The 26,773-nt window shown below is 32.6% G+C and overlaps 1 protein-coding gene across 1 annotated transcript in view; it reads left to right on the forward strand.

Moving 5' to 3' along the window:
• Positions 1-9,005: 9,005 nt before the first annotated feature.
• Positions 9,006-26,773, forward strand: part of LOC127700294 (hemicentin-1-like) — a 122,939-nt gene continuing 105,171 nt past the window's right edge. Inside the window, exons 1-2 of the mRNA XM_052203710.1 lie at positions 9,006-9,247; positions 24,320-24,583. Of these exons, the coding sequence (XP_052059670.1) occupies positions 9,097-9,247; positions 24,320-24,583 (415 nt within the window). The 5' untranslated portion in view covers positions 9,006-9,096. The remainder of the gene's footprint in view (positions 9,248-24,319; positions 24,584-26,773) is intronic.

The raw sequence follows: 26,773 nt of genomic DNA on the forward strand, positions 1-26,773 counted from the left end.
TTTTGGTTGATTTTTCCTTGCTAGTCCTACTGCTTTAAAGACTTTGCACAACTTTTACAATGAGTTTAGTAAAAAACCAAAGATTTTGAAGTGTCAAGGAATATTGACCCCCTTTTTTTCATCAGATGTCAGTAATGGACTATTAATTGATCAATAATGCAGTTATGGTCATGAAACAATTTTTATTTACTATCAGTTAATAAAATTTAAGGTAGAACACCTTCATTTGAGACAATTTATAGAATTGGGGTGAATTTATGCAGTGTTTACATTAAGCTATGCTATCTGCCAAATACATAGAATGACGCAATTACATAACGGGTAAAAATCAAATAATTTGATAAAATCTTCATGACGACAATTTTTTTTTTTGGTAGTAAACAACCTATGTTTTAATGTTTAATACTATAAAAACAATTTACTGTGCATTCATAACAATTTCAGACATTTTTTATATGAATTCATATTAAAAGGGTGTTAAAAGCTTAAAATTAGCACAAGGCTCTACTTTTGCAATGTGTGACTTTTTAACCAAAAAAAAGAAATGATTGAAATGTGGCTACTTGCATTTCAAATGATCAGTTAGGACCAAAAAATCAATTGTTTTGTGATTTTGTTGGTTTCACCGCTTTTCGCTTTAAAGGTGTCAGACCACCAATTCAAAATCCCTATCTATTCAACCAAATTTTGCAATTTTCACAGCTTTCTTTACATTTAACCTTAAGTTTAACTTCATAGAAACCAGGTATATCCTGAATTGTACATGTATCACCTTTCTACATGCCAATTTTCAACCTACCTTTAAAGTCATAATAAAGAACTGACCTTCGGAACACAAGTACTACTAAAAATAACCCCAGGTTTTCTGGAAATCTTAAATTAGTATACTATGGAGTGCATTAATCCTCAATTTTTAATGCAAACTCATAGACAAGTTAATTTTGGCTCAAAATGATCTAAATATATTTTTCTATCACCAAAAGTTTCATTTCTGCAAATATGATGGTTAGTTTAAGTGAACAATGACATCAAAAGCACTATTTTGTGTCAGAATAGGGCTACTTTTACATACGTTCTAAATTGAAGGGAGTGAATTGGTGGTCTGACACCTAAAAGACCATGACATGAGAAATATGAAACAATTCAATTGAGTAAACAAACGGCCTAATTCATAACAAAACAATTTACGAAAAACAAATATGACAGACATGAACCAACGACAACCACTGAACTACAGGGTCCTGACTAGGGACATACACATTAAAGATGTGGCGGGGGTTTAACATGTTTGTGAGAGCTCAACCTTCCCCCTAACCTGGGATAGTGGTGTAACAGCACAACACTAAGAAAAACTATTATATCAGTCAAAAAAGTCTTTACTCATCAGATCGATACAAAGCAGGAAAACATCAAACAAGAACACAGACCGGACATGGCAAGGTATTTATCTATTCCTCATCCCTTACAACAAAAAAGACACTAAGTATACATCTGAGAGTACTCGCAGTTACTGACAACTAGTTCAAATCCAATAACAACTAATAAAAAAATGATGTATCTAAGACTAAAATATTATTCAGTACACATACAGCATCCAATAGATTTAGTGTAAAGGCGTCATTAACAGTCCGAAAGAAACATGAACTTGTCTGTCATAGTCTATGTCATTGTAAATAATGAACAAAGCAAAACGTAAAATAACATGAAAGTACTAATTTTTGTTACGGTAGAAAATATTGTTTCAATTTACTTTTAAAACATAGATTGATTGCTTTTTGTTTGCCTTATGTCCAGGAGCTAATAATTCATGTGTGATCATGAAGATACTTTGTCGTTAAAAATATGGAGACTTTATAATAATATCAATGAAGCATTTTATGACAAAAGATCGTTAGAGAATAATAAACAAATTGATGAAAGACGAACAAACAACTACAACGTATTTGTGTTTTCTATAAAATAAGCAATAATTAACGAAATAACTTGTCCCGGATCTCAATTATATCCCTTTTTCATGTTCGTTTAAGTACAGTTGTTGTTTGTCTTCCTAATTGTATTTATGATGGAAGACAGTTGTAATCAATTAAACAAATTTCAGACGTCTAAAAATCTTTGATATTTTTTTTTGTTAATACCGGTTACATCTATCTGTAACCCAAAAATTGTGTGTGTGTGTGTGTGTGTGTGTGTTGGTGTGTGTGTGTGTGTGTGTTGGGGGGGGGGGGGGGCATGTATAGTATGTAATTAAAATGTGTAATATGTTGATATGGATGCCAGGTTGGAAAATAAACCAGTCTCTAAGAAAACAGATAACTGATGCTTTGGTAATATACCAAAATATTTGTTCTTTTATTTTTTATGAAATCAAGATGCTTACTTGTGTTTTTCTCTACTGAATTAACCTATTCATATATATTACATCATTTATTTCTTAGTATCATTTTCTTCTGTTGTTTGAATTGGCTAAGCCTTGAAATCTAAAAAAAAAACTAATAAAATGTGAGCTATAGATGGTTTAAAAAAATGCACCAAAAACGCACTACATGCTGAAAATTGTGATTTTTCATTTAAATTAAGAAAATGCACTTAGGTAAGGGCCAATTACCAGATTATTTATCTACCTATGTATAAAATCATATATTTGGAAAGTTTCATGTATGGGAATTCATATATTTATACATAATATATAAATGTTGTTGTTGTTTTTGGTTTTGGTAGGCGGCTAACGTATATATTAATTGCGCTTTAAATTCATATAACATAGATATATACACTCATTTCGTTTTATTCTGCAAATGGGTGACGTATCATACATTTACAGCGCACTATACAGATAGCTTTAAAGCGCCGCCAACTCTCGGACTATTTTTGTGTATTGCTGTTGACAATTGTTGTATGAACTTTCTTGACCTCAGAATGTGTATTGCAATCGCATTCCAATGACGTATTGCTATGTCTGTGAATGTTCTAGTCTCCGATCCGCAAGCCACTTTCTGCTAAAAGACAAACATGAACAGCAGTATTAACTCCATTTTCTACATCGCCAATCTTCAAGTTCAAAACTTGAATGTGTAAATGCGAAACATACACAAACAACCATGCAACAATGTAAATAATCAGTGAATGCAAGGACAGTTCAAAATTCTGAAGCGTAGGACAAATCAAACACTTTTGTCTTAATTCGCACAATGTTTTGTTATTTCTTTTGACTGTTGAAGTAAGTTGTTATGTTATAATAAATAATTATTAACTTTGTGCGATGCATTCTTGTTGACCATGCGAGATTCTTTTCGGCGAACCGGTTATCAGCTGATTGTGTGCTTTTTTTGTAATATTACTACGCGGGCCTCAAAGGATTTGAAATCGAAAATAAATGCAATAAATGTGAGTTTTTCTGTCTTTCAAACCAAAAACAATATACAAAATTAATTGCAGAATAAAGACAAAAACTGTTTAGTGTCTTTAAATATCAGCTGTATTTGTACTCGGCTCGAAACAGGAGTAATAGCTCGCTGAAGCTCGCATTACACCTGTTTCTTAGCCTTGTAAAAATACAGCTGATATTTAAAGACACCTAGCAGTTATTGTCCATATATATTTTAAGTATTACATTTTAGCGAGTAATTATATGAAACTGTGACGAACAGGGGTGACTGTGTTAAAAATTTGTCATATCCAGTAATTGTATTTTGCAACATCCTTTTGCTGATTGCCCCCTCTTTTTTCACTTTCGAATTGCATAATGTATTTTGATAAATTAACAAACTAAAAAACAAAACCAAAATCAAAACATTTTCCATAAGTGTTCTACCTTGAATTTGAATTTAAAATAAATTGTGTATGAGTTTATGCAGGAATACTGTTTATTTTTACGAGAATAAACATCACAAAGAGATTTGAATTACCTTTCTTGATTTACTTTCCTTTTGAAAGACTCGCTCATATTTCTGTTTACATAAGATTGTATAATCTGGAATAAAATGTGACATTGGGGAAACAATTTTTACATTTTAAGATTATGTATGGTCATCAATGTGTGATAAAATTTGCAGCCATAAAACCGGGTTCATGCATTTGAATAATAAAGTTAAGGTTCTTTCCAAATTATCATTTTTTCTTACCTAAACTGATGAACAAACATTAGTATCAAATAGTAAAAGTGTTATACAAGCAGAATTATTATACTTCTTTTATGTCATGTTTACCAATATGAGAACAATTGATGAGATAGCAACCAATGACAAGAGTTACCAAAGACATCAAGAGAAAAACCTAGTCAAGATATAAATCTTCCCATATCCATTAAAGGAATACATAAACTGAACAAACCCTCTGAACATAATGTTAGATCTAGTCGGTTAATTAAAGAGGACGTATGATTAGATTAAGGTGGCTGGGGTGTCTTCCTCCATCTTGGATTTTGAAGTAGCAGATAACAATTGGTCTAGATCTTAAATGAAATGTGCAAATTTTGAGAGTAGTATGTAATTCATGTGTAAGACTTTTCATGTTAATATAGAAAAGTATGTGTTTTATCATATTTACGGCTGTATTTTCTATTCAACACAATATTTTTGTTTGATTCATTTTTTTTACTTTGCCACAAAAGGGGAGATAACTCAGATAGTAGGGGAGATAACTCAGATAAAGTAATTTTCATAATAGAACGTGTTTTGAATTTACCTTTTTTAATATGTAGCAAGAAAACAAGTCCGGTGACCCCATTTTTTCTTTTCTTATCTGAAAGCATGTTATAAGAGCTATCTTCTCACATTCTATCTTAAAATTCTATGGTGTAATTTTCTTTTTATCACACAAAATTGGATTTTCCATGCATAATCTATACAAAATCTGACAATTTTGTACAACCTGTAGCGTGAAAAAAAGTCCGGTGACCCATACTTTTTATTATATTTTGTAAAAAAGCATGATAAAAACTACATTTTGACAAATTACTAAAAAATTCTATGGATTTTAATTAAGACTCCCTATCCACCTTAAACCAGTGAATAGCAAAATCAATAGAGTCTTCGTCTTTTTCCTTAGTTAAAAACTAAATATAAGTTCTGTTGTTTTGTCGAGTTTAAGATTAATTTGTAATTGTAAACAAATAGTGTGATCACAGAATGACATTTTTTTTCTCTGTGACAGTACACGGGTTTACCGGATTGTAAATCATATGATTAAACAATCTTATGTCATGATACATGTTCTAAAGTAGTATTTAGTAAATGTCGGTACACCCTTATTCGAATAAATTAGAATAAAACGAAATTTATTTTTATGATAAAAGTTCCCAAATAACTGTGAAAAAAATAACGCTGTCTCAGTACATTTGATGGACAAATACAAACAAATGCATTATCAATAAATTCAAATAAATATGCATATGCTATAGTAAATACAGTCACTAGCATTTTTACTATATAACAATTTTGTTCGTTATAGAGACTCTGTATATCGCAGAGTTATCGGAATTTTAATGGGGACCAACTGTGCACCACTTATAGCAGACTTGTTTCTGTATTGTAATGAATCACAATGACCCATCGAAACAACATCTGATACACAAATATAAAAATACTTTTAGATATTTGGATGATATTTTGGCTCTCAATAATGATGACTTCAGTATGTACACTACAGAGATTTTTCCTTTTGAACTTACTTTGAATAAAGCTAATACTAACAACGAATACTGTCTTTTCCTAGATCTTGGTACCAATTTCTATAACGGGAAGCTTATTACTAAAATTAACGCAATTCTACCAATTCAAAATATGAATATTTAGCCAAAATTTTACCATATTGTATATGACGATACTGACAAATGTGAACTAATGAATAAATACGTCACGTCGATATCAGAACAAAATATTGAGCTGTTCCAATTTGAAAATGGAACTGAAAGTAAAATAAGTGATATTCAAATAGCTGAGAGTAAAATAATCGATATACTTCTTACTTTTTATCCCGAAAGGTATCTGCCAGACAGGTTTGATTAAAATATCCCTCACCCCCCCAAAAAAAACAATTGCAAACCCTTTAAAAATATATTTAAAAAATATATCCCGATATCCCTAATTAGCTGTGTAGGAAAAGTAATGGAGAGGGTAGTCTACAAACATTGTTATTTATAACAATCTACATAGAAGCAAACTTATTTTTATGTATCAGTTAGAATTGTTACCTAAACATTCAGCTGTACATCAACTTATTAAACATTATATGGAATTATCTTGAAAAAAAAAAGAATTCTGTTTGCTACGTATTCTGTAATTTTCAAAAACATTTGATAAAGTATGGCATTTTGAACTTATATATAAAACGAACTCATATGGAATAAAGGGAAATTTACTTGCATGAACTAAATTTTTTTAAAGAAAACAAAAAGACGTTATCAGAGATTCGTCTTCATCATTGTCCATTGTTTCTGCAGGGGTACCCTTATGCTCTGTTCTCGGTCCCTTTTTAATTTTGCTGTAAATAATTGATATTGGCTAAAATTTAATTTCACTGACTAGACTTTTTGCTGATGATACAGCGCTAGGTTATTCCACCCAAAGCATTGCAGACTAAGAGGTAGTAGTTAATCATGATTTTAACAAACTCAATGTTTGGTAAAAAAAAAAAAGGTCAATGTCCTTTAACCCAGATAAAACGGAAATAATGATTTGCTCAAATACTAAGATTCCAAATAATATTAGTTTTTCTTTTAATTAAAGAACAGTATATAACACATTAAGTCATAAACACTTAGATGTAACTCTTTCCCAGGACGCAAAATGGAATGTGAGCGTAGAAAATAGACCAAAAGAATTACAAAGCATTTAGGAGTCTTAAGTATATTTAAAAAGATGAACAGACATAACTTAGAAAAAATGTATCTGGTATATATTCGTCCTATATTTGAGTATGCTTGTGAATTATGGGACAATTGTGGTATATTTGCTATTCAAACAAACTAGTAAACATTCAACTGCAAGCTGCGAGAATTGTAACAGGATTGCTAATCTTTACTCAGTAACACCGCATATTTTTATTTAGAAATAAATAATTACATTATTAGTTAGCGACGTGGTTTTCGCAGTCTTAGATCTAAATGTCCCAAAATAGTTCTCCTATCTGTGATTTTAACCGATTGTGTCTTATTGCCGATTGTGATATTTGACTGGTCGTATATTGGCAGGAAGGACTCAATATGCTTATTCTGTCGACGCAACAGATTATCCTCGTTTTTTTTCACGAAATACACTCAGTGTTCGTTTGTTTCGACAAATTACTTTTTTCTTAAAAAATACTGGACTGAGCTGTCTTTCACTGTTCTAAAGATAGAACTGTCAGAATTTATTCAAGGGAAGAACTTTCAGAATCAGTTCTAGGATAGACATGTCTAAATCTTCTCTATGATTGAAGATTTAAAAACTGTTCTAGGGTATATGTTTTAGTGTAGAACTTATTCTAATTGTATTTGTTTTTCATTTTAAAATCAATTTGAATCTAGAGTTAACCTTTTTTTAATATAAGTGTAACAAGCTTCTTATGCAACTCTCACGATACATTGTTTATTACTAGTCGTGCTAAGCTTACCCCCACTCATAGTATCGGAAAAAAGGAAGTAGGTGGCTGATAGATACGGAATGCGCTCACAAGCTACAACTGTAATAACCAATACTATTTCTGTATATTAAAAACTGATAAATGTGCGAAAAATGTATTTGCTTCATTTAATATAATGAAATATTATAAGATAGAGGCAGTATATACCAAAGGGATATTCAAACTCATAAGTCGAAAACAGACTGACAAAGCCCTGGCAAACAAACGAAAAACGACAAAAAGACAAACAACAGTACACAAAACACAACATAGACAAATAAAGACTGAGCAAGACGAACCCGAACAAAACCCGTGAGTGATTGCATATGCTCCGGAAGGTAAGCAGATCCTGCTCCATTAATGAAACCCGTCGTGTTGCTCGTGTAAGTACAAACCCGGTAAAAAGCATAGTTCGGTAGGTCACTTTCGAGGAAAAGAGGACGGGATTGTGGTTACGACAATTGGAATATATCTGTCGTCATCTGTGAAGCAAATATTCCATAACGGTTATTCAACTCGTAATGCCGTCCTTTAAATTTTTCGAAGGGATGAATTCAACTTTATTATTTGAAATTCTTGGTTCAGTAGCTTTCTTGTAAGCAGCTACCCTGTATCAAGGAAATGACAATACGAAAAAAAGGAAGCTCTGTAATAACGTATCAACTGGGAGATCTATATTCCGTTTGTAGGTGCTGCTGGAATGTTGCAACATAAGTGAAACATGATAAATATTAGAAAACATGAAGTATGTGTCCGACAGATTAAAAATGTGCTTTACAAGTTACAAGCAATACGATCAGGCTGCAGACCAAGTATGAAGTTATTATGATCAATACTACAGGAGAAACGAGTAACAAAAACATTATGTTTATTAAACCAATAACATAAAATCTAAAGAATCGACAAACAAAAGGAAGGTGTCTGACACACCAAAGAAGTGCAAACATGTTCCAACGCACCACTATCAATCTGACAAAATATGATGTTATATTGTCCAGTAGTACACGTGAAAAGTGTAAAAGTTTTACCTGTTGAACGAACAGGATGATGGACGGAAAAGTGAAATGCAACAAAGAGGGATAAATATTACATGACATGCATACTTCCTAGTTTTACTGATAATTTAAAAAGAATGTACAATCGAGTTTTTTTTATCACAAAAGCACGGTGCCATAACTTGTTCAGAGTTACTTTGTTATTTTTAAAAGAAGCTTTGAAGGTTGTATAAATGCCTTATATTAAAATCGATATTGGATTTATTTAAGAGCATAATATTTTGTTACGAAACTTAGAAATAGAGATATTAGGGCAACCTGAAATAAGGAAATTAACATACTATGTTTAATTTCCACATAATTTTTTTTGAATATCTCATTTATTTCAGACGGCCCACGACAGGTGAATATTTTCCCATCAAATCATAGTTACACCGTTACTGAGCTATTAGGAATTGTTGGTCCAATCAACTGTACAGCGGATTGTAATCCTAAATGTATAATGAAATGGAGTGGTCCCAATCTTCAAAATGGAAATACATCTGAACTGAATATAAAAGATATTGAAAGGAAACAGGCAGGAAACTATACATGCACTGCATCAAATAGTGTTGGTAGTCAGATTTCGGATATAGTTTTCGTCATTGTTAAATGTGAGTATATAAAGATGTCCGAATAATAGCCAACGATAAATCTTACAGGGCGATGGATCATATAATTATGATACAGTACACTACAAAATATAATATATATTAGCATGTCTAAAAGGGCACATCACCAACAAAATAAAAAAAATAAAATCATGAACAAATGTTAATTATTTCGGATGAATTATATCCTTCATCAGTAAGATGTCAAATGATTCTTATCTTGACATGTGGTAGTCAAACTGAAATAATAATCTTGAACGTTATACAAATTATCACGAATCAATACGCTGGTAAATGTTTTCAATATTGATGTTTTGGAGGAGGAATAAATTCCTTAATACTGTAAGAGTCCTGTACTGAAGCCTGAGTTACTGGCAATATGTAATGGTAGGTACTCATTCTATGTTTTTTCATTAATACCCTCTTTCTTATCCAAAAACTTTTCCGAGCAAGTCTGTCGGCCCTTGACCAACCCTCGTTGTGGTCTATGAAAGTGATGGTAAGGTTTTTAAGATCAGTTTGGGCGTGTCCAGGTGATCTCAAATGAGAACTTACGGGGGGGGGGGGGGGGGGGGGGGGGGGAGGTCGGGCTATATATAAACATCAATTAAAAATCGATGGATATCAAAAATTTGATATATTGTATATGAAAGATTCAATATCAGTTAAATGATTTATTCAAAGTCCTTAATCAGCTAGCACTTGATCTGATGGACAAGTAGATTATTGGGTGTTAGACATCGGTCGAAAAGAGGGGGCCTAATTTGTATAATTAGATCCTATAGTTCAATCCGAAATCCCTGGGACTTGACAGAAAGATTGCGCATATGTGAAAGATGTGCTTCTACAAATATGGTAACAGTTGAGTATATTCAACTTCTTCTTCAGCTGTGAACCCAACAGCTAAAACTCAGAAAACACTTGCACACACGTTGAAGTTGTGTACTTTCAATGATGCTACTAGGTGAGATTTTTTCTCTCCATTTTTCTAACTTTATAACTACTTTTTTTCAGCAAAATTTACAAGAGGTACGAATTTTGTGTCATCAATTTTCTAAAGATCCTTGAAACATCAAAGCATAATTGTAAATAAATAGGAATTCTTTAGGATTTTTACCCCATGTTTTTACATTCAAGAATGTGTTTAACACTGATTATAAAGTAAGTTTAAAACCTTTTTGGATTGTGCACCCTCCTTTATTGGGGAATATAATTTTCCCCATTTTCATTTTACATAGATGTAAATGTTAAATACTGACAATTAGCCCTTATTGAAGAACCTTTCGTAAAAAAACGGAATTTTATCAATTGTTTGTATTATATAAGGATTTGTACAACGATACTGATAATTATAACAATTTACGAATAGATGAAATATTATAATATATTTCCACATCTGTTCGAATTTCGTTGGTATAATTTTTTTTTGTCAAAATGCAATAATACAATACGAGACAATGTTGTGTTGATGAAGCTTTCTCATTTATACATATAAAGGTAAAGATGAAAATGCACTTAAATTGTGTTCATATAAATCGCAAACAGCCACGTCCACAGTGATTCTACAACCAGTTTCACTCTTGCGAGATAATAATGGCTAACTATAAAAAGATTGACATTGTTATAGTTGTTATTATATAATGTGACTTGTTTGGAATATTACAACAATCTTATATATATTCATAAAAAAACACAAAAATCAGGTAAGTAGATAATACAATATATTTTATTTTCTACTTACCTGATTTTTGTGTTTTTTTAAAATATACGAAACTCTGCACGACTTGATTTAATATTATATATATATATATATATATATATATATCCAGTCTAGGTGGCCGAGTGGTTTAGAGCGATGGACATAGTGCAGGCGGTGTTGTCTCGATATCCCAATAACATGAGTTCGAATCCCGGCGAGGGAAGAACAAAAAAATGCTTCCGCATATATGCAGATTTAACATTGTTGTGCTGATATTTAGAGTAATTATGAATATAATATGTGTTTTCAGCCGTGTATTACCTTCATTGGTGATCCAATGGATGGATCTGTCGTAGAGTTGTCACTTGTTTAGACGTACTTATCAAATATTTATTTCTGTGACTGTATCTTACGATCATTTACGATTGATATTTAGCTAATCTGCAATCAATTCTATCTTCATGCCTAATATATCATGTATTGTGTTACAATTCTAGATTCTGCTGACAAGGAAACGTACATGTAACACTAGGCCACCGAAAGCTGAATTATGAGTTCAGTCTAGGTAGCCGAGTGGTCTAGAGCGCTGGACACAGTGCAGGCGGTGTTGTCTCGATATCCAAATTGCATGAGTTCGAATCCCGGCGAGGGAAGAACAAAAATTTAATATATAAATAATTACTCTAAATATCAGCACAACAATGTTAAATCCGCAAATTTGCGGAAGCAAATTTTTGTTCTTCCCTCGCCCGGATTAGAACTCATGCTATTGGGATATCGTGACAACACCACCTACACTGTGTCCATCGCTCTAGACCACTCGGCCACCTAGACTGAACTAATAATTCAACTTTCGGTTGCCTAGTGTTACCTTTCCTCTTCAGTAGAATCTAGAGTTGTAACACAGTACATGATATATTAGGCATGAAGATGGAATTGATTGCAGATTAGCTAAATATCTATCGTAAATGATCGTAAGATACAGTCACAGAAATAATTCAATTATTTTGATAAGTACGTCTAAACAAGTGCCAACTCTACGACAGATCCATCCATTGGATCACCAATGAAGGTGATATAGGGCTGAAAATACATATTATATTCATAATTACTCTAAATATCAGCACAACAATGTTAAATCTACAAATTTGCAAAAGCAAATGTTTGTTCTTCCCTCGCCGCGGGATTCGAACTCATGCTGTTGGGATATCGAGACAACACCGCCTGCACTGTGTCCATCGGCCACCTAGACTGAACTAAAAATTCAGCTTTCGGTGGCCTAGTGTTACCTTTCCTCGTCAGTAGATTCTAGAGTTGTAACACAGTACATGATCTATTAGGCATGAAGATGGAATTGATTGCAGATTAGCTAAATATCTATCGCAAAGGATCGTAAGATACAGTCATAGAAATAATTATTTTGATAAGTACGTCTAAACAAGTGACAACTCTACGACAGATCCATCCATTTGATCACCAAATAGATCCATTTTTTACATCTGGTGATCAATTTATTTGGCAATCGCCAATGGCAGTCAGCAGGGTTTTAAGAACATCAGTTGTTCGACCTGTTAGTCAAATGCGTTTTGTTAAAATATACTTTTTCACTTTTTTGGTCTTTTGGAAAATGTTGTTTGTGCTGTTTTTAGACCCCTCTACCAAGAAATTTGTTTTACATGCACACGTATAAAAATTGCGGTTTTTATCCAACGGAATCATAGGTTTGAACGTTGTTTTCAATTTAGACTTGTTTATATTTTTTCGTTTGAGCTTGTATTATATTTTCCTTCGGGTTTATATGATCCGTTCATCCTATTTCGACTCTTTAAAATGCAAGAGTCTATCCTAAATTAAGGTAAATTATATGGCCTTCCAAATACCGTTTCGATCCCTAACATCACTGAAGAGACATTAATTGTCGAAATCCGGATATGGTGTACAAATTTTTGCACCTCATGTTTGCGGTATACCATCTTTTCCGCAAATTTATTGTTTTCTGTTTGGTATTAAATTAATATGTAAGATCCATTTTTTACATCTAGTGATCAATTTATTTGGCAATCGCCAATGGCAGTCAGCAGGGTTTTAAGAACATCAGTTGTTCGACGTGTTAGTCAAATGCGTTTTGTTAAAATATACTTTTTCACTTTTTTTGTCTTTTGGAAAATGTTGTTTGTGCTGTTTTTAGACCCCTCTACCAAGAAATTTGTTTTACATGCACACGTATAAAAATTGCGGTTTTTATCCAACGCAATCATAGGTTTCAACGTTGTTTTCAATTTAGACTTGTATATATATTATGATGTAAAATGAATCATATCAATCTATTCTGATTTAACTATAACAATCTTGAAATTGATACAATTAAAACCGAACACAAAAAACGCGTGTACAATTCTAAAATTTAAAAAATGACGTACGTTATATAGGTATTTACAACAGAGACTGCATAGATAACTTAAGCTTCTAATAAAAATAGTAATGTGCAGTTTGAACTGGTACATTTCTAAAATTTCAAAGGTAACGACAGTTAATATGTTACAACAAAGACTGCATGGAAATACATTCCCAATGAACAGCACTGACCGATCTCACGGTAGGTATAGTGTCCGGCTAGGATTGTGGTTTTTCGAGTGATTTAATCGGGTTTTTTCGAGTGTGACCTCTTTTTTTCGAGTGAATATGATCAAAAATGTAAACACTGATATCTATATCATTAATGGAAAGCTTAATACTAAAATATATGATAAAAGAGATGATTTTTCATTTCCTATCGTTAATTATCCATTTTTAGATGGTGACGTTCCCTTGTCACCATCTTACGGTGTTTATATATCTCAACTTGTACGATTCGCTCGTGTATGTAACAATGTTTTAGATTTTAACGAGAGAAATTTATTTATTACTGAAAAATTATTACACCAGGGTTTTCGATATCACAAACTAGTCAAAACATTTACTAAATTTTATCATCGGTATAAGGACATCATTCGTAAATATAGCTCAACATGCAGACTTCTTATACGTTCAGGTATTTCACATCCAATTTTTTATGGAAATATTCTTTATAAAGCACAAAAATGTCAGTATTCACCTCTGAAGCTAACAAAACCTTTAAATAGACTTATTAAGAAAGGATATAGTTACGATACTGTTGTCAGGTCATTAAAGATTGCTTATTTTGGCGTTAATATTGATTCACTTATAGGGTCTTTGCATCGGCACTAAACACATTTATTTAAAAACCAGTTGTTGGCATGACACGGGTTATGTTCTTCTCATATATGTTATGATGGTATGATACTAAACCCCTAACGGGAAGGATTGTGCCTGATATTCATATGATGAAGACATAATCTTTCAATCAGTTTAATTGAAGTCTGGAGCTGGCATGTCAGTTAACTGCTAGTAGTCTGTTGTTATTTATGTATTATTGTCATTTTGTTTATTTTCTTTGGTTACATCTTCTGACATCAGACTCGGACTTCTCTTGAACTGAATTTTAATGTGCGCATTGTTATGCGTTTACTTTTCTACATTGGCTAGAGGTATAGGGGGAGGGTTGAGATCTCATAAACATGTTTAACCCCGCCGTATTTTTGCGCCTGTCCCAAGTCAGGAGCCTCTAGCCTTTGTTAGTCTTGTATTATTTTTAATTTTAGTTTCTTGTGTACAATTTGGAGTTTAGTATGGCGTTCATTATCACTGAACTAGTATATATTTGTTAGGGGCCAGCTGAAGGACGCCTCCGGGTGCGGGAATTTCTCGCTGCATTGAAGACCTGTTGGTGACCTTCTGCTGTTGTCTGTTCTATGGTCGGGTTGTTGTCTCTTTGACACATTCCCCATTTCCATTCTCATTTTATTCCTTTCTGACAAGGCGTGATGTAGAAGCTTGAGTTTAATATACAAGGATATACAAGGTGTGTTAGTATTTGCGATAAAAAGATATTATCAATTCGACATCATTTTTCGTTAAAAAGTTGAATTTAGCCTTACAATGCTTTTTATTCCAAAAACAGAATAAAGCCATTTTTATACACATACCAATGCAAATGTCGATGGAAATGCATACATGGAATCCATATATCCTTAGATATACAGACACTTTACAAAACTTCTTGTTATTGCATTGAAAACGACATTTTAAGACTAAATTTATTTCTGTGTTCGGGTTTTTTCGAGAGCAGTCCGGCCTTTTTCGAGTGCGTCCGTGTTTTGTCGAGTGATTATACAAATTTCCTATAGCTTAAAATGTTATGTGTAAGTGTATTTACGTTTAAAAACAATAAAAAAGGGTTCAAATTATGTACTTTTTAAGGCACGAAACCAATGCATTCATCAGTTTGATAATGATGTACTTACACTTACACTTTATAAACAAGTATCGTTCATTTGTTTATATTGTTGTTTGTCACATCTTATAAATTACATGTATAGTATATATTCATGATGCCAATAATATAATGTAAGCATAGACGTACGTACATAGTAGTGTGTTAAGCTGATGAACTATTTATTTCATTGTTAACTATATATAACATTTAATTCTAATTTTATTGTCAATGGGTATAAAAACTGGTCGGATTAAGTGTGTGTATGTGTGTATGTTTTTGTTGTTGTTATTAATGAATTTTGTTTGTGGGGGCAGGGGGCAGACCTCTTTTAGTAGAATATTTTATTTTACATAGCATTTTTCTGATTCTTCTCTGCTGTCCAGTAGGTTTCTTACTTCGGTTTTTAATAAACAGCTGCGCCATTGGCCCATGATACACCCGTCGCGTTTTCAAAGAATAAAGTTCATTCTCTTATGGTTGTGGCTGATCATCTATTTCTTGCATGAATAGACATTTCTCGTATCACACTTCGCGGAGTGTGATTATGACGATATTACGGCATTTCCATTGGCTATTCGTTAGGTCATTGACGACCTTCAAAGGTTACGACGATGTACATTTCGTGTGGAAAATACTAGATCAACGATTGGCGGAATTTTTAATTTAACACAATGAGAGTGTTGACCATAAGACAAATAGGTTTAGCAACTTGTGCGAATGGGATATCGCTTGATATCAACTCTCGTTATTTAATTCAAATAGTAATAATAAACTCGCCGAAAGCGAGTTTATTATTACTAGTTGAATTGAATAACGAGAGTTGATAATCATATCAAGCGATATCCATTCTCACTCAGTATGAAACCTATTAATAATTTCTCAATGTCATTTCAAAAATTGATGAAAAACTATTGGGAGGTTACCTTAATCTATATAAACCAGTCCCAAAAGTATCATGAAAACACCTCAAAGCACTTTAAAAATATTGTCCGAAAACTGGAAAATCACCCTTTTTAGCTCACCTGGCCCGAAAGGGTCAAGTGAGCTTTTCTCATCACTTGGCGTACTTCGTTTTCCGTCGTCTTCGTCCGTTAACTTTTACAAAAATCTTCTCTGGAACTACTGGACCAAGTTCATTATAGATAGAGATAACTGTAAACAGCAAGAATGTTCAGTAAAGTAAGATCTACAAACAAGTCACCATCACCAAGACAGAGAATTTTGTCATGAATTCTATTCTTGTCTTTAATGTTGAAGAGTGTCCTTTGTTTAATATGCACTGCAGCACATAGGTGACCTAGGTGAGCGACACATGCTCTTTAGAGCTTCTAGTTTGTTTAATAAAATTCCCTTTCTCGGAAACGTAAAATCTAGAATTTATAAAATTCGAAAGAGAGGATATCTTAATAGATATAAACGATTCACCGGGGTTTCATGTAAATTGGTTACAGCGTTTTTGAGTTATTGTCCGACATGCTGACGACGGACGGACGGACAACGGGATACCATAATACGTCGCGTATAAAAACTCCGGGGTTCACCACGAAAAATATTATTAATTGTGACAACAAAAGTACCATGAAATGAAGTTGAAAAGAATATGAGTCCCCTGCACTATGTTCTTAAGACCTTTTTTTTTTTATCAAGGATCCAATAATTTCTAACTTAATACTGGAAATTTGTGGTAGAACGTTTTCCGAACAGAAAATTTGCATTAAATTGAAAAAGGCTAATTTTGATCAACGTAGTAATATGTTTTGGAGATTTATTGAGAATATATGATATTTTCATTCATTCATTAAATAACAGTTAACTGACCTGATCGCATGTTTTATCACTCGAAAAAACCCGATCTACACTCGAAAATTGGACCGATTCACTCGAAAAACCACGATCCTAGCCGGACACTATACCTATCGTGGATCTAAGCTGGTATAACATTCAAATTTGACAATGGTAAAGTATTTATAACAGAGGCTGCATATTTAAACATCCCAAATAAATAGCAGTTTGATAATGATTAAAAAATAAATATTTTTGACAAAGGTTAAGTAATTGATAAATAAAGGCAACAGTAGTATACCGCTGTTCAAAAGTCATAAATCGATTGAGAGAAAACAAATCAGGGTTACAAACTAAAACCGAAGGAAACACATCAACTATTAGAGGAAAACAACGAAATAACAGAACACAGAAGTGCAACAAAAAACAAACAAAAATGCAACATTCATAGAAACGAACTATTAAATAACAACTGCCATATTCCTGACTTGGTACAGGACATTTTAAGAAAAAAATGGTGGGTTGAACCTGGTTTTGTGGCTAGCCAACGTGGCTGCGTACTTATACATCTCAAATGAATAGAACCTTGCGATTTAAACTGGTATAACTCAAGAATTTTAGAGTTGACAAAGGTGAAGGAATAGCAACAGAGACTGCATAGTAATATGTTATATAACCCAAAATTAAAAGCACTGCGCGAATTAGAACTGTGAGACTGGAGATAGGCTAGTGATTACAAGACACTAGACAAACCAGTGCGTAGGAATTTGCCAATTGGAAAATACATAGGCAGAATTTTCCATTTTGGCCATCCTGAACTCGAAAACAGAAATAATAATTCAATAGAAGAAAGAATTTGTCACAAATGACTTAAACCAGGGCATATGCTGTTCCAGTGCCCCAATGATTGGGCTTGTAAAATCTGCAAAGAAAGTGGACACAAAATGATTGACTGTCAAAAACACTTCCAGGACCAAGATAAAAATGAACAGCAATTAGAGCAGAATGAAAATGAGTCTTGTGATGATGATGTACAGGAGGAAAGTGTAGAAATTACAATATCAAAAACTCCAACAAAATCCCCTACTTCAAAAACTTCTGAAAACAGAAAAAATGCTAGCAAGAAACATGCCAATAAGTCAGGGCAACAAAAAAACAATCTTGGTAATGATGGCAATATAGACAAAACACAACCATCTTTGAATAGATTTGTAAGAACACCACATAGAAGAACAGTTAATGCAGGTGGCAGAATACCTCCAACACCTTCAGAAGCTCTACATGAGAAAACTACTGGAATTAATGGAACTAAAAAGACTAAAGCATAATCAAAATGTTCAAGTTATTAATCAAATGACAATGATTGTACTATAGTTTTATCACATAAATTAATCTACAAAAATATTCGAAATATGCTTAACAAATTCAAGCTCAGATTAAGAGTTTACCAATCATACATAAAAAGCATAAGTGGATGCTTAATATGTCTCAGCTTACTTTTTTGCTTTACTGAAATTTGATTTTATATTAAATACATAAACAAAAAAATAATAAAAGTACATAAACGTTTTAAGCTCTTTGAAAGGGTTCAATCATGTTGTAGAGAAGTGTATAACAAATGTGACAAATTGAATGTGTTAAAAGTTGTTAAAATATTATATGTATTCTATGTACCAATATTATGTATGGGTATAACAATTCTTAGAAAGGTAAATGACTTTGTAGTAAAAACAATATATACATAATGCTACAAAACTATTGAAATTCACAGTGAAGAATCTCGTGTAGAACAAACTTTATGACATCAGCTGTTCAATATTATCATTACAAACAGACTATTTGGTTTTTTACCTATGCTATATTTAGTAACACAACATGCAGTGTCAATTAACGATAATTTAAGCCATACACGAGATTCGTTTGTCTAAATATAACATTATCTCCACAATACCTGAAATTCAATAAAACATACGATAGCAATATGTATATAAATACTTACCTGTAAAATATAGATATGTTCACATGCACCACACATGTTTATGTCCAAAACAATTGAATGAAAAACCGCACACATATATATACAATTCAACACTTGATAAACTTCAGAATCATTATTTGGAGCTAAAGATCCAAAGCAGTGTAGAAGTGTACAATGCACAGATAACTTATATCCCGGTCGAAATTTGGTTTGTGTCTAATAAATTTGAAAGTCTTGTACATACAATTGCATAGACACAAAAAACTGACGAACCTTTTTGTTTCGAACTTTCACAAAAATACTCCATTACACAACTTAATCGAATGCACGATGTTTTGATAAATAAAATATCACAATCAAAAGCACGTAATTCATACAGGGAATGTATAAAACTCATGCATGCCTTTTTTCCGAAATTAGCCAATTATTTAAATCGGTATCGGGCACACAATATACCCGTGGTTTAGTAGTGTAACAATGAATATGTGGAGGTCACACCAGGGTATACATACTGGTAAATATTATATGTTTTTATGTATAGAACATTGTGTTATAAATGATTTGAGTAAAATGACGTATACTTATTTCAATCTATGACAAACATTTCTTAAATTGTCAGTATATAAATTTAATATAATAGATTTTTTTTTAAGAAACGTAGGTTTCAGCTACAGCAAACTAAGTTGGCCTAAAAATAAGAAAATGTGGTATAAATGCTAGTGAGACAACTATTCAAGAAAGTTCAAATCACGAGGAATGTTAGCAGTTATATCTATACGACCTTCAATAATGAAAAAATACGGAAACCGTAAAGTCGGTTATTAAAGGCCCCGTCCCGACATGAAAAAAATATGAAACAATTCAACTGAGCAAACTAACAGCCTTCTTTATAATAAAGCAATCTTGCCACAAAAAAAAAAGCCCAAATATATAACAGAATTGAAGTTACGAGAACCACTGAACTACGTGCTTTTGACTTTGGACAGACACATACATACAAAGAATGTTGTGAATGTGTAGGTCCTTTATTGGTCATATATAGCTCTACACTCTTATCTATTCTATACATTCTTTGGCTTTCAAATATGTAGCATTGAGCATTCCTAGAAATTTATAAAGTGTTGTTTTGTGAGGGGATCAAAATGTAGGGATGTGAATGAGTGTTTTATATGTGCAATAATTTCGGTCTCCAAACTTTTGTGCAAATCTGCAGTTGTTTCATGTATTTGATATGCAAATTATCACAAAACTAAAAAGATAACAAAGATGAATTAATAGTTGATCGTTTAACGTCCAGTGGCATATATTATAGATTCATTATTTGGGGGAGAACAATAATTATGATATAATTATAAACATTGGCAATCATACCACATCTTCTTTTTTATAAGGACGTACATGTGTAGATTTTCGTCTTTTACTGTAAACGACAGTGTCCCCGGGAGTCAAAGCCGAAATTAAACTTGTGTAAATTTCTGAAACAAACATTTCATTATTTAACCATTGTAAGCAAAACAAATAATACCTTTTTGAGCTATAAAACCAAGGCAATCCTTTATACTAGACAAAAGTTGCTGGATCTTGATAGATGCATACGAAACTTCAATGAATTGCTTGTATTTTTCAAAATAACTATTATATCCGATAAAATTGAAAAAAAAATCTATCGGATAATAACTACCGTTTTTTCTATGAGACAAAATTTATCCCTATTGGAGTCAAATTTGTCATATGGATTCGTAAAGGACAAAACATATCCTCAGTAACGGAACAAAAAAATACCCTCATGGTAAAAAAAATCCGTCATTCTTGAATAATCCTAGAAGGTTAACAAAGTACTATTGTAAATTATTTTTTTGGCTTTCAATTTTTTAGACATACATTAAAAACGGTGTCCCGGATATGCAATCATGAACACGATGAAAAGTGAATCCGAGAAAGTGTTACATGTTTATTCTATTCAAATAAAGACTAGGGGCCGTCTTGACCTTGTTGTTGTTTAACGAAAATTAAACATTTGTTTCTTTAAGAACTAGTGAAATATAATACCGTTTCTTTTCAATAAAATATTGTTGATGTTTTTGGCAACTATAGCAGCAACATCGTCGTTATTAAATAAAAATATAAATTTTTCGCTATCTGATAATAGGTTTAAATGTTCATTAAAATGTTTAGCTTAATGTATCATGATTTGTCTTAAATCTACATATAATGGGCATTTTAAAAGGACATGCTGACTGTGCGGTATGGGCTTTGCTCATTGTTGAAGGCCGTACGGTGACCTATAGTTGTTAATTTCTGTGTCATTTGGTCTCTTGTGGAAATTTGTCTCATTGGCATTCATACCACATCTTCGTTTTTATATGAAGTTCATCTTCAATAGTAGAGCTACAAAACATGTCATCTCGTGGACTTCTGTTCTTTCATACCTTCCAGTTTCTATATTTAGTGGAGCTTCCCCTAATCTAAATCTTGCAAAAGCACTTCTGTTTTTAATTGACAGAATATTTTTTTACAAATAACAGTTGTTCAACAGTATATTTTTAGCCCATTTCGTTCAGTTGAATAGAATTTCCAATTTTAACTGTTCATTTTTAGAAATGTCATCATGTTATTGTTTGTACGTAGAACATGTATCATTATATTAAAATGTGTCAGCCCCAGCCAAGACTCACTAAATAAACACGAAATATTTACAGACGATAAATAAATTTTACACAAAAAGTCATGAATCTGTATGAACGTTATGTACGATGAAGTTAATTAAGAGTTCACAAGAAAGTAAGTGAAAATGTAAATTTTATTTAAAGTCGGAACATATATGCACTATAACAGATAAAATATAAGCTTTGATGAGCTCTATAACCGACTATCATATAAAAACCACAATGAATGAACGTTACACGATTAGAGATGAACGATTGACGAATGCACGTTACACGGTTACACACAATTGATGAACGCACGATACACGGTTAAGAATGAATGATTGATGAGCGCACGATACACGGTTAAGAATGAATGAACTATGCACGCACATTACACGGAAAACACACGGAATGATGAATGATGAGCGCACGATTGGTACACGCACGATACACGCACGCAACACGCACGATACACGATGAACGCACGGAAAAATGGTCAGTTTGAATTTTAGAAGGTCTGTAATCTGCAAATTTGCGGAAGCAAATTTTTGGTCTTCCCTCGCCAGGATTCGAACTCATGCTTATTGGGATATCGAGACAACACCGCCTGCACTGTGTCCAGCACTTTAGACCACTCGGCCACCTAGGCTGAAATAAAAAAATTCAGCTTTCGGTGGCCTAGTGTTACCTTTCCTCGTCATTAGAATCTAGAGTTGTAACACAATACATAATATATTAGGCATGCAGATGGAATTGATTGCAGATTAGCTAAATTATCTATCGTTAAGGATCGTAAGATACAGTCACAGAAATAATTGTTTGATTATTTGAGTACGTTTAAACAAGTGACAACTCTACGACAGATTCATCTATTGGATCACCAGTGAAGGTGATACATTGCTGAAAACAAATATTATATTCATAATTACTCTAAATATCAGCACAACAATGTTAAATCTGCAAATTTGAGAAAGCAACTATTTGTTCTTTCAACTCTCAGACTTATATATATATATATATATATATATAGTTTGATCTACTCTAACATTGTTAGGTTTATTTTCTAGACATTTTATATATATATATATATATATATATATATATATATATATAAACAAGTCTAAATTGAAAACAACGTTCAAACCTATGATTGCGTTGGATAAAAACCGCAATTTTTATACGTGTGCATGCAAAACAAATTTCTTGTTAGAGGGGTCTAAATACAGCACAAACAACATTTTCCAAAAGACCAAAAAAGTGAAAAAGTATATTTTAACAAAACGCATTTGACTAACAGGTCGAACAACAAATGTTCTTAAACCCTGCTGACTGCCATTGGCGATTGCCAAATAAACGGATCACCGATGTAATAAATGGACCTTAATTATAAATTTAATACTAAACAGAAAACAATAAACTTGCGGAAAAGATGATATACCGCAAACAAAAGGTGCAAAGGTTTTTGTACACCATATCCGGATTTCGACAATTAATGTCACTTCAGTGATGTTAGGAATCGAAACAGTATTTGGAAAGCCATACAATTTACCTCAATTTAGGATAGACTCTTGAATTTTGAGGAGTCAAAATAGGATGAACGGATCATATAAACCCGAAGGCAAATATAATACAAGCCCAAACGAAAAAATATACACAAGTCTAAATTGAAAACAATGTTCAAACCTATGATTGCGTTGGATAAAAACCGCAATTTTTATACGTGTGCATGCAAAACAAATTTCTTGTTAGAGGGGTCTAAATACAGCACAAACAACATTTTCCAAAAGACCAAAAAAGTGAAAAAGAATATTTTAACAAAACGCATTTGACTAACAGGTCGAACAACAAATGTTCTTAAACCCTGCTGACTGCCATTGGCGATTGCCACATAAACGGATCACCGATGTAATAAATGGACCTAAATTATAAATTTAATACTAAACAGAAAACAATAAACTTGCGGAAAAGATGATATACCGCAAACAAAAGGTGCAAGGGTTTTTGTACACCATATCCGGATTTCGACAATTAATGTCTCTTCAGTGATGTTAGGAATCGAAACAGTATTTGGAAAGCCATACAATTTACCGCATAAGGATAGACTATTGAATTTTGAGGAGTCAAAATAGGATGAACGGATCATATAAACCCGAAGGCAAATATAATACAAGCCCAAACGAAAAAATATAAACAAGTCTAAATTGAAAACAACGTTCAAACCTATGATTGCGTTGGGTAAAAACCGCAATTTTTATACGTGTGCATGCAAAATAAATTTCTTGTTAGAGGGGTCTAAATACAGCACAAACAACATTTTCCAAAAGACCAAAAATATATATATACAATTCGTCTCAAATTTAGCCGAACAATATAAGATTATCAAATTTGCGTTTTTGATCTTCCCAAAGCGGGATAAGAACCCTTTCGTCTGTGACATCGTGGCAACACCGCCTGCACCGTGTGCAGCGCCCTAGCTATGTAGACCACTCGACAACCTAGGCTATATAAAATTATAGCTTTCGCTGGTCGAATAGTGCCGTTTTAACAGTTACTTGCTTTCAAATAATGTCTAGTCCTATATAGATAGCTGACATCAGTATGTTTACATATAAAGTATAACTCATTATTTCAGATGGTCCAATGAAAGTTAACATATTACCTAATACTGACCCGTACATTGTAAAAGAGGAAACAGAACGTGTCAATCCTTTTAATTGTACAGCTGAATGCAAACCGGACTGTAAAATGACATGGACTGGACCTGACCTTCCTGAAGGTATTACCTCAATTCTGATTCTACAGAACATACACAAAAGACAGGCAGGAAATTATACCTGTATTGCTTCAAATGATGTTGGCTCTCTGGAATCTTCGAGTGTCAGAATTGTCGTGCATTGTGAGTATAAATGATGAATATTTTTGTGTATGCGTTAACATATAAACAATAAAACAAAATAAAACTCTCACGAATCTGACATTCAGACAGACGTACAACAACTATTTAAAACAGGTAATCATCAAAGTTTATTTATATTCTTTCTTCAGAATACCCTAAATAAAAAAAAATAGTTATGTTCTCTTTTGAACTATTAATATTTTCTATATCATTGTCTTCTGTAAGAAATTAGTAAGGCATGACCGTACTTTGACCTTTAATGGTTTACTTTAACATATTGTGACTTGGATGGAGAGTTGTCTCATTGGCACTCATACCACATCTTCTTATATCTAAGATACTGTTCTCATTGTATTGTTTTTAAATTTAGATTGTTATTAAGATCAGAGAAGTTGTTCAACTACAAATGAATTACGTAACAATCTTCCGGACCATACACGGGTATTTGGACCATACGCGTATGGTCATGACCATGTGCGTTTGTACTCATATGGTCCAACCATACGCGTATGGTCCGGTTATTAGCACGATTAACGATGAAAAAGTGTCATAAATGAAGGGTTTCTAAAAAAGTAATGTTTTAGGTTAAAAACATAAGTTAATTATCGTTTTTACCTGTATAAGAATGTTTTTTTGTGGATCGAGTCAGTCAATGAAATTGTTCAACTTTGTTTCACTTTCAATGTTGACATTCTTTTCTTTTAAATGGCTGAACCCGACTAATTCATGCATAACCAATCTCTAGCTAATGGTTTAAATTGAAGGTCAGATGAATACGGATTCAATGAGGTCGAATTATTCACTTGCAAATGAATAATTCATCAGCGATGTTTCTTTGTTCGTTTTGACAAAATTGAACCAAATTGGCTGCTAAAAACGAATTATTATTTCATTATTTCACTTTTATTAATGGTTGAACCAAACACAATCATATTTTATTTTTTTCCATATCTCGTAGCTAGTGCCCTTTTTATCATATGGTACTCATTGGTACAAGATTATAGAAATAAAGTGAATTTTACTCACAAGTTAGAACTTAAAATGATTTTTACATGATCATTATGGATTTTTCCTTACGAAACACAATATATAGACTTGGAAAATTACTTCAAGAAATATCTAAATAAACTGTGAATTGTTTAACTTATCGTTAGCAACGTAGGTCATTGTGAACTCTTTATGAAAAAAAATGGTGTTAGTTTTTAGTGTAAAAGTCAAAGATCTGTTTAAATATTGCTTGTAGAATGCCACTCGATTCTTGTATTGACATAATAAACTAAAACGGGATTTGTCACAGTTCTTTAATTTATGATTGATTCATTATTAATATTCAACGCCTCTCTCAGTCATCTTTCACGACATAGAAGTCTGAATGTCTGGATAGAACCATCGAAATTCGGGGGAAACATTGGCTATCCAAAATCAGAGTCGAACATACCTATACTCAACTCAATATTGACAGGCTTGTGATACTGAAAATGACCTAACTAAACCGGCCCATTTAAGTTATGAAATGTACTGGTTCCTCCTACCATAATTGGCAATATATATAACCGAATCATGCAACATGCGTCAGACTACTTCATGTATTAGTCATTTGATATTTTGTATCGATAAAATTGCAAATGAAGTATAAATTATGTAAATCCACAACTATATAACATGGAGAGACGTTGCATTAGAGTTTAATACGACGTAAATTTACACATTTAAGGACACCGTACTAGCTTCAACAATGAGCAAAACCGGCACCGGATAATCAACTGTACAAGGTCACAAAACAAAAAGTGAAATAATTAAAATTTAAAAATACAACGACCTGTTTACAAAACAATAACTGAAGTACATATATGACAGACAGCAAACAACGACAACCAATGAATAGCAGGCACCTTACTTGAGACAGGCACATTTATAATAGGTGGACCATTAACCCTCCTCTAACCTGGGACAGTGGTGAAACAGCCACGCATAAGAACTAATATTATATATCAATTGGAAATGGATTGAATCATCAGATTGGCACCAACAACATCAACAATTTACACCAAGACAAACATTACAGCTCTGTAATCCATTATCTTTTATATTTTTTAATATACACATGCTGATAAAACAGTGGAAATCATTTCAAATTATGCAATATATATATAAAATAATGGCATTTTTGTTTTTGATACTGACTTTATC

The sequence above is a fragment of the Mytilus californianus genome, unplaced genomic scaffold (genome assembly GCF_021869535.1).
Source record: "Mytilus californianus isolate M0D057914Y unplaced genomic scaffold, xbMytCali1.0.p SCAF_5, whole genome shotgun sequence".
Classification (NCBI taxonomy): domain Eukaryota; kingdom Metazoa; phylum Mollusca; class Bivalvia; order Mytilida; family Mytilidae; genus Mytilus; species Mytilus californianus.